Source organism: Urtica dioica, chromosome 1 (genome assembly GCF_054948205.1).
Source record: "Urtica dioica subsp. dioica isolate 48M chromosome 1, U.dioica_male_clone48M_v1_H2, whole genome shotgun sequence".
NCBI classification, from domain to species: Eukaryota; Viridiplantae; Streptophyta; class Magnoliopsida; order Rosales; family Urticaceae; genus Urtica; species Urtica dioica.
Window position 1 is genome coordinate 42,188,513 of NC_142756.1, and position 10,425 is coordinate 42,198,937.

The following is a 10,425-nucleotide window of genomic DNA, read 5'->3' on the forward strand; positions in this document are numbered from 1 at the left end:
CTTTTTAGTGAATGCTAGTTAATTCTTCTATCTGAAAACTTGAATATGTGTAACTTGTATATTCAAGTTTGAATGCAAAAATTATTTTAATTAGCTGAAGTTTGATTCGTTGTTTTTAAAATAATTATGTTGACTATTTAATAAAAATAAACTCCAAATGTTAGTGTATATACACATACATGTGTAATATATCTTAACGGCAATCATCATAGTAACAAATTATCAGATAAACAGGCTCCTAATTTAAAGGATAGCTCTGTCAACAAACACACGTTACATCATCCACTGAGAACTACAAAATTGTCCTTAATAACAAAACTCCAATAATCAGTGTTACAAAAGATAGCACTCTTAATTACTTATAGGAATTCAAAACTCACACCAAAATAGGAAATATGAAAAAAGGACAGTCATATAATTAATAACCAGCTTGATTATATGCCTTGGAAAAATCAGTAGAAAATATAAATTAGATATGCCTTCAAATTTATGGGTATATATAGTACCTTGCCTTTCTTCCGTGAGGAGATCTTCTCTTGTGTTTAAAACAAAACATCTGATGATCAGTCACACTTTTTATTTCATGAAAAGTGGAGCTTCTTTGTAATATCCTTTGTATACACACACGCACACACACACACACACACAAAACATTCAAATAACGAGAGAGTAAGATTGGTTAAGACTTACTACTCCACATCTTTATTCTGCCGAGACGTGTTGTTTCCACTCTCGCTTCTGGGACTATCATTCATCCCAAAATGAAAGAGAGACCTCATTGGGTTGGGCAAGAGGTTCTGAGGCATTTGAAAATGGTTTTCTTGTCTTGGGTCATGAAGTTCAAGCAAATTAGGGAAATAGGTTTGTTTAGTAGTTTCATTACTAGAAGTAATAGCACCAGGATGGTTACTTCCATGAGGGGAGAGAAGATATTGTGACCCGGTTGATAGAGACAACGTGGATGGTTGAGGCACAGCATCATTCAAGCTCTGAAGATTATTATTATGATCCGATAATCCGTGGCCAATGCCGCCGAAATGCGACATTATCACCGGATAGTTTGGAGCCTCCCACCGATAACCGTTAGGCAAGTTATTTGCAATGTTGTTCAAAATACCCGGAAAAAATGGATGATGATTATTGATCATGCTGTTGTTCCTTGACAAAAGGTTGTTTTCCACAATAACACCACCACTTCCTTCTTCTTCTTGTTCTTCACATTCTTCTTCTTTTCCAAGTCCCTCATGACCATTATGATTCTTTGTACCACCTCTCGAATCTTCTTTCCCAACTTCTTTTGACTTTGTGCCATTAGTTGTTATAGAAGTAGTAGTGCTCCAAATATTTGACCATCCCAATCTGCTTGAATTCCCCAGTGGATCCCATTCCATACTTTTCCCATGATCACTATTGCTCTTGGCTACTCCTTGATGATCATGACCACTAGGAGTAATGCCAGTAATGGCTCCGCGGGGCATTAGAAGAGAAAAGTTGGGGCCGGGAATACTCGGAAGTGGTGGAAGTTCGTCGATCTCGTTCTTAGCGGCATCGAGCAACCAATCAACGACTTTGCTTGGCTGATTGAGGCCAAGCCGGTCTTGGAGATCATAGAGCTGAATGGCTGTTGGAACCGAGAGCCTAACTCGCCGGTCTCTTAACCCTCTCACCGTCGTGACTTTGCTGTGCCTGTCCTTGCCTCCAAACACCCGCGAGACTCGGACGATCCTTGGATCTTTCAGCCTCAGCCATGGAGTTGTTGTTGACGATGAGGCCTTACTCGTAGTACTTGTGACTATGGCTTTTCCAATTTCGCTTGAATGATTATTGCCTTCCTCTCCATGAGGGAAATCTGCCTCTTTGGCGTCTTTGATCATATCTTGTGTCTTGATCCCATCTTTATTGCATCACTAATTACAAGTGTGGAACGATTAAATTTCTTGCTTTTGTTTTCCTTCAGATTTTGGATCAATCCTCTCTCACATGTTCATGACGATGTCCAATAGATCTTGGTATCTCATGCTTCGCCGTATACCCTATGAAAGATGTTTGGAAAATTAGAAGATGAATAGAAGAATAAGATTCAATTCAAATATGCAAGGCTTGACTACGCAGAAGTGGTTTCTTTTAATATCATTCCACTCCATGAAATTAAAGAAAAAATTACAGAGATTTAGATATATATTTATATGAAATCAAGTATATCCCGTGATATTCTGATAAAGTGTCAAGTCTAGTACTTCGAAAGAGATGAAGGATTGATTGAATATGTCAAGGGAAAGGCATATGATATGTCAAATTACTAAGTTGATGTAAAATTACTCCAAGTCAAACACCTCCAAAAAAAAAATAATAATAATTTCTCACATCGATGGAAAAAATCATGTGCTAGCGTGTGATTGTAAATAATAATAATTTCTCACATCGATGAATATGTATGCGTGTGATTGTAAATCTGTGATCAAGAGCCTACAAATATAAGGAAAACGACGAGTTACTTATTCAAGCTAATGTAATCTCTCTCCTTCTCCAAGTAAAAGATAAAGTTTCTTCTTCTTTAAATATGACAAAGGAATATGAGAAATCACATATTAAACAAAGAAAATCGAACTTACACGAACGCTTTCTTCAGGTAGCTAACTGCAGTTTTCAGTAGGGTTTTCAGTTCTCAGCCCAATCCATAAATCATTGCCGTAATAAGTGTAGATATTTTGTAAGAACTCAACAAGTCAATCAATAAGTAGGGCTTTGATAACGTTCTATTTTTTTTTTCCTTGCCAAATTCTGAAATAGAATCTATAAAAAGAACTCCTTGAAGAAGCGAGCATGGCTGAGAAAAAGAAAGATGCCGGAATTCAACCGACCATGGTCTCCATAAAAGAAAAAATAAAAGATAAAGCAACGGTATACAAATCGCCACGTGGCACATCTCGCTATCAGCTCAAAATTAATGTACCGTGTCATTATTTCCACGTCGCGTATGGTCAACAATAATACCAACGATAAATGATCTTAATCACCGATTTCTATCGGCTAAACGTACACCATTTATACAGGGATGACTATACATGTAACAGAATAGAAGATCATATACGTTATTAAAAAGAAGCTAGCTATAAGTAATGTTTAATTAATACATACACGCTTATATGAGAGTTTAATAAGTGGAATAATTCAAAAAGTTGTGGCCATGTGCTTTATCGACTATACAAAAGTGATTTTGCAACTGAATACTTTATCACATGGGTATATGAATGCACGCCTAGTACCCCCACAATGATATTTTCATGCACATATAAACAAAACCTGTGATTATACCAGCCCTAATTTCTAATATATATATATATATATATTCCACAGTCAGGGACGAAACAATAATTTTAGATAATTATCGAGTTGTCTATAAACAAAAATATAGATATTATAATTTTTGAGTGATATTAACCCTAAAGTAATATATGTGAGCAGAAAAAACACATACTAATAAGCTTATAAAAAGACTAAGCTAAGCTTTGTTTTTTATATGCCTATTATTATTTGATTATTTCTATAAAAAAAATTATTTTTGTGTGTGATTTGGGTCTTTGCAAGCTAAAATAGAGTTATTTTTCTTTATTAATAAGTTAAGCTTCTCCTCACATATATACTTATGTTATTAATGTAGGCATGGCTAATTTATTTTACTTTCATATTTCATCAAAATATTATATATTACTATTGGTAAAATTAATAGCCTTAATGAGTTAAAGTGATCATGATTTTCCTTCCATAGTAGTAATTTAAACTCGCCATATTAAGACGAAAAATTAAAAGGTCTTGTTGTTCTGATCTCATTAGTAACTTATTTTTAAGAAGAAAACCGGGACCTAGTTGTAACTTTATTAAATATTATAAAGAATAATTTATTGCAAATTGTAAATTTTTTAACTTCTTTTAAAATTTTAGTAAAATTTTTATTTTATTAAGAAAATAACTCATTATGTTCAAATAAATTAAATAACTAAAACAGTTAATTCAATTTACTTTGGTCAGGCCGAAATATATTAAATTAATTATTTTAATTAATTTAATTTATATTGGTCTGCTATGTTATTTTTTTAATAAAATAAAACTTTTAACTACTTTTTAAAAAGGATGCGGACTATTGAACTACGGAATTTAACATAAATGCGGTCGTGGTATTTGAAAAGACAAATTTGAGCCTAATTGTCAATCGGTAATCAAAGTATAATCATATTAACATAGAACACGCCATATTGGAGATATTACGCAAAGCAACAAATTTCAATATAGTGAATCCACTGAGATAAGTCCATTTCAGTATATGGGTTAGAAAAAAGCTGTGGTCTACACTCGAGAGCATTGTCATCTTGATGTGTCTGACAGCTACTTCAGATAACGAAGAGCTTGAATAGCCTTATAGGTGATATGTGTGTTTATATATATATATATATATATATGTGTGTGTGTGAGTGTGTGTGTGTGTGTGTGAGTGTGTGTGTGTGTGTGTGTGTATTGATTATTCTATAATACCCACTTATAAGGAAAACGAACCAGGACCACATTTTCTCTGAGAGAGAGAGGTCTATATCTCCGTGCAGTAATTTTGGACTCGTATAAAACCTAACTCGGCTTTCATGGTCAATAACAGAGTCGTAATGGAATCGCTATAAATTTTCATATCCAAGTCATTAAAACCAGACGACATTAAGGCTACGTATAGAGAGAGCCGTATCGGAATTTATTTTCTCATCTTTGACTAAGGAGAAAGGAAAAAGAGAAAAAAAGACACTAAATACTATTAACTAACGTGTACTATACAATATGCTTTAAAATTTGGTGCAAATAATTGCTATTACCTTCAAAGCCCTAGCTGACTTATCGAAATGGTTTTGCTAGGTTAATCTTTTTATTCAGGAATCATGTGATTGTATATGCATGTCTGACAAGATAAGTAAATACATTCGCCAGAAAGCTGTTTCGTTTGTCAAATTGTTTGTCCTGGAAAATAGAATAACTTTCCGAATAGCTTGGGAGTATTTAAAATATTTGTAAAAAAATAGAAAATGAGACAAATAATACCTACTATCTTATGTTTGTGGATTGTGGTGATATTATGTGCTATTTTATTTAAGATGAGTCTGGTCAAAATTTGTGGTGTATAACTAATTCTTTATACCAGTGATTTTTAGCACTCACAACAACGGAATTTATTGCATAGGGTATAATCCGGCGCATATCTGAACAATGTTATGTGGCAAGATAAAAAGTTTGAAATTATTAGTGTAGGTTTAATTAAGAAAAACAGCTTAAATAAGCAAGTTATGAGAAGATGGATTATATTGGACATGAAAAAGCCATCATAAATACCACATGGCTAGCTAGGCGAACGTTCAGACAAAAATAAACTTACTAACGAGCTTCTTTTTATTCTTGTGCCTGTGAAACTTCAGCTTATTATCACTTATATGCAGTACAGATCTAGACTTACAGATTAGTTTGAACCAGCTGGCTTAAAAACCTTGATCTTCAAGTTTAAAAATTTAGTTCAGAAAACTAAAAAAAAAAAAAACTCACAAGACAATGAGAATTGATAGCACAATCCAAAAATATAAGAACTTGATTGATTTATATCTATGTGTGTGTGTATATATATATATATATATATGTATGATGTATATGTGTATATATATGATGTGTATGTATATAGCTTTTTGGCTGATGAAGAAAAACAAACGATAAAGCTTCATAAGAAAATATGTTATAGATATGCCACCTTATCCAAAACATAAAGGTAAAGTAAAGGTAATACAACTCTCTAGCTAATTACATATATATCTGGAGTTCTTAAAGAAACAACATTGATCCATAATAAAATCTAGGGAGAAGACATGATCTAATTTTCTTAAAACAAAATTTATTACTTTTTAGGGCCGAAATTATAGTATTATATTCATATCTTGTTAGTCTTTCAATATATATATGTATACATATATTTATATACATATATATTTATATATGAATGCATATTAATTAATAAATTGATGAAAAGATTGTAAGAGATAAATTATAATAATTCTTAAAATTCACAAGCAGTGGCGAGGATCTCAAGAGCTATAGCAGCTTCATAAACACTACTGTTTTATCAGATGATCTTCTACAGTACTCTCTCTCTCTCTCTCTCTCTCTCTCTCTCTCTCTCTCTCTCAGAGACACTGAAACCACTGACACTGTAAACTGTATTATTATTTTTTTTGCCCAATAAAATTTCTAATGGTCCCCAAGATTCCAGACAAATTTCAAAACCTTCCCATACCACTTACCATTAATCACTTTGGAGCCTCCGAGTGACATTTAATCTTTCTTCGTCGCCTTTTCTGTGATTTATAATTGCTGCACATATATGTATAATATATACTACTGGTCCTCCAAATGTTCTACTTTATTTTCGCATTCTTATTCATATTTCATTTTCGCATTCTTATTTTCGATTGAGTTCCTAAATTTTTTCGTTGTTCTATTTTATATATTACTATGACCTTAATTATTGACACAAACGGTATGTGTTTGTTTCCAATCCTTACATGTTTGAGCCCATTTGTATAACATGCGAATGTATATATGGACAATGTATACATATTTATTCCGTAAACACTGCTACAAAATACCTACTAGAAGTCGCTATTTGTGTCGGATTCATTTTAAAGCGATGCACAACATAATTTTTTGAAGCTCGGCTGACGTGGAAAAAAGTAAAATAAAGGCCATTCAACCAGATCTAGCCACGTGTCGTGGGGCATCGCTCGCTTTTTGAGTGATGCCAGGCCACGTTTCGTTTGGTGTCGCTCGCTTTCTGAGTGACGCCAGGTGTCTGAGCGACGGGCGCCTAAGTCCCGAATAATCTCACAGCAGTTTACATATCTTCATCTTCTTCGATATATTCTCCCCAAAAAACCGAAAAAACTCCATTGAAACCCACCTCAACCACCACCACACATCTCCACCGATCGAGGGACCGGCTTCCACACATCTCTATCGACTTTACTCCAGCCGGCGTCGTGGTCTTGGTGAACGTTTTCATTCATGGCTCACAGGTAATAGATTATTTCTACGGTTTTTTTTATTTTTATTTTTTTTGGGTTTTGATTTCAAAATGTTATGAGTAAAGAATCTTAGTTTTTTGTATTGATTTTGTCCGTAGCCGATGTGAAGGACATAGATTTGTTGTTATTTTCCGCCGCCCTAGGCGCCCGTTATCGCCGCCGCCCCCACCGCTCCTTCTCTGTCCGGTCGCCGTCCGGTATTGATTTTTTATTTATTTGTTATATATTTTCAGCCCCTCATTTTTTTTTACACATTATATTGAGCGTCGCTTGAAAACTGTGTGTCACTAGAGAATATAAAATTATTATTTTTTGTATTTTTTATATAGGTATCAATATGTTATGTTACTAGTAGACGTTTAGCTAGACTTTAAACGTCGCTTTTTCTTTGTTGCACGTGAATTGTGTGTGAATTTTGTTGTGTTGAGATGATCAAATATGTTATGTTTACAAGTAGTTTAAATGTTTTTTTTCTTTGTTTTTTAAATTGGGTTTAATTTTTTTATATAGCGTTATTATGGATAAGTTATGGATGTCGGCTCGTAGAGATTCAAACCAATATGTGGATGGTGTGAGAAAGTTCTTGGATCATTGTCTTACCATATGTGAAAACATAGAGCGAATTCCATGTCCGTGTGTCAAATGTGGGAATTTATGCTTTGGTAACATTACTACCCTAAAAAAACATTTGATATGTATCACAACTACAAATGTTGGATTATACAACCCACTTTCTACAACGCTTAAAATAAGTGTTGTAGAAACTAGGGATTCTACAACGCTTACCATAAGCGTTGTGAAAACTGGGTGTTTCTACAACGTTTATGGCTAAGCGTTGTAGAATTTGGGTGTTTCTACAACGCTTATGGCTAAGCGTTGTAGAATCTGGGTATTTCTATGATGCGTGTCGTTCCGCGATCAAAAATAAATTCCTTAATTGAATACCAAGTATAGCAGCAAATAAGGGTCGAACCCACAAGGACCTAGATTAATTAAATGACTAACTAATTTCAGGAAAAATAATTGTGAAAGAATCGGGGTTTTTTTTGGAAATTATAAATTTAGCAAAGAAAACCAAATGGCAAAAAGACACGGTTAAGGTTTCATTCGCTCCCGCAACAATCATATTCAATCTTGGTTCGACAATACTCGCACAACTCGTATAAAATCAACGTCCACAGAAAATCGACACACACGGTCAATAATCTCCGCAATCCTTTTATATTAGCTAATCATGACGTTGTGCCGATAAAGTGCCCTAATTGTTAAATAACCTAATGAACACGCGCCTAGATTTAATCTAACAACAGCAATGAATTCAGAAAGCGAGACGCACAGAACAATATAAATTCAACACGCGTGATTCAATTAATTCCGGTTACTCTTTTCACTACGTGCACAAGATCCTTGTGAAACCAGTACCCGTAGTCGCACCACTAATTACTAGCAATCCTAACAATTACGGATTAAAATTGCGAGTATGGCTATGAATAAATATATTCCTATCTAGGTGATCAATCCAAACAGAAACACAACAATTCATGAACACTGAACAATGGGAAAATAAATAACAACTTCAATACTAGAAGTAAAAAGCAAAGTCTACATCAAGATCTTCAATTCATGTTTTGGGATTGAAATTCCCTTAACCATTCAAAACCTAACTAGACATAATTAAATAAAAAAACAATACAAGCAATAGAAAAAAGAAAGAAGATAGAACGAGTTTTGGAGTCGGGACGGTCTCCACGGGGAAACCGTCCGTAGTCTAATTGTCGCCGAAAGTCCTCTTCTCTCTTCATAGTCTTTGCGGCTCTTCTTTTGCTCTCCAAATCGTAGTCTCGGTGTGCTAGGTCAAAATCCCGAAATCCCTTTTTAATTGGACTCCGAATGGATTTACTTGAGTCGTATTTGGCTTTTAACGGAACTGTACTGCGGTACCCGTGTTCTGTACCGCGGTACTGCCACTGATTCTTACTCATGTACCTAGGTACTAGACTGCTGTACCGCGGTACAACTACTGCTTTGCTCCTCTTCAGTGCGCTGATCCGTTTGCCTCCAAAAATTGACATTTTAGCTCCGAACTCCCCCGGATTCACCCAAACACATGTAAACACTCAAATCATAAGATGTTCAATTGTAAACGTGATTTTAAGTGATTACGATGAATAACGTGGTGAAGAATGATCACAAAATAACAAGAATTATCCACTTATCAAATCCCCCCACACTATCGTTTTGTACGTCCTCGTACAAACTCATATATTAAATCCTAAAAATTAACAAAATAAAACAAATAGAAAAAGAAGCTAACTAAAAACAGAATCCGAAATACTCAAATCTAAATCCATATCTCAACAGTTAGATGACGTGAAAGAACATACCGATCACGATGTTGTCAATGGTGACCACAAGAAGAGTTGTAGTCTTTATTTTGAACATTTGCTGTAATAAAGTCTCACGAAGACTCTTGCTTGTAATTGCTTATTCATTAACAAAAAGTTGAAACGTTCATTCATTCTTCCTTGTCTGTTTGAAGATTTATGATAAAACATTAGTCTTTAGTCCATAAACAAACTTAACAACTTACGAAGAGACAAATGTAGATTTGCATGAACAAACTCTTCGTAGTTTGCTTAAAACGATATATTCACAATCTAAGGGTCAAATGACTATTGACCTCAGTACGATTGTTAGAAGAATCTATGATGTCTGGTTATGAGGCATTGAGAGTTGGAGACTCTATAGTTCTTCTAGGTAGCTTCCGAAGGTACTGACTTGACCAGTGCACTTCTAGAGACAAGATAAGAACAAACCATTTAACCTCTTATGTCTCGAAGTCACTACGTATGAATTGCATCGTGCTTACGTTAATCCTGAAATGAGACATGTCATTTCACACCTTACGTATTCTCATTTGAGAAAGTCAGAGTTCGGACTCACTATGTGATTCCGAACAAGGCCTATTGGTGAAGTACTAAGTTATGAGAATGTCATGAGTAACTTTGTGAAGTTCTCATAGATATGGAATTCATGTACAAGATTGCTGAAATGCAATGTATATCACCTCATGCTTTGTTCCTTGGAATGTGAATAAATGAACTGGCCAGTGTCCAAATTGAGTCTTGACTCCTTTGGATGAAACAATGTGACTTGTTTGCTCCTCATCAATACATTGTTTCTAACTTATTCACAAGAGAAAAATGAGTTGAGGAAATAACAGCTAGAAGGGTAAAATGGTAATTTCGTAAATCCCGACTAGCTGATGATATTCATGAAGGGTAAACGTTGATAATATTCTGTGGATCCACTCCTTACAATTAGG

The 10,425-nt window shown here is 34.4% G+C and overlaps 1 protein-coding gene across 1 annotated transcript; it reads right to left on the minus strand.

The window, feature by feature from the left end:
* Positions 1–206: 206 nt before the first annotated feature.
* Positions 207–2,832, minus strand: LOC149407958 (uncharacterized). Its single transcript, XM_089616143.1, has 2 exons — positions 2,613–2,832; positions 207–2,033 (listed from the first exon to the last, which is right to left on the minus strand). Exon 2 carries the CDS (start codon positions 1,872–1,874, stop codon positions 690–692), a length of 1,185 nt encoding a protein of 394 aa, XP_089472269.1. The 5' UTR covers positions 1,875–2,033; positions 2,613–2,832; the 3' UTR covers positions 207–689.
* Positions 2,833–10,425: the final 7,593 nt, after the last annotated feature.

Bases quoted from the DNA above. Each gene is read 5' to 3' on its own strand.
- LOC149407958 (XM_089616143.1), bottom strand. From the start codon at position 1,874: ATGATCAAAGACGCCAAAGAGGCAGATTTCCCTCATGGAGAGGAAGGC.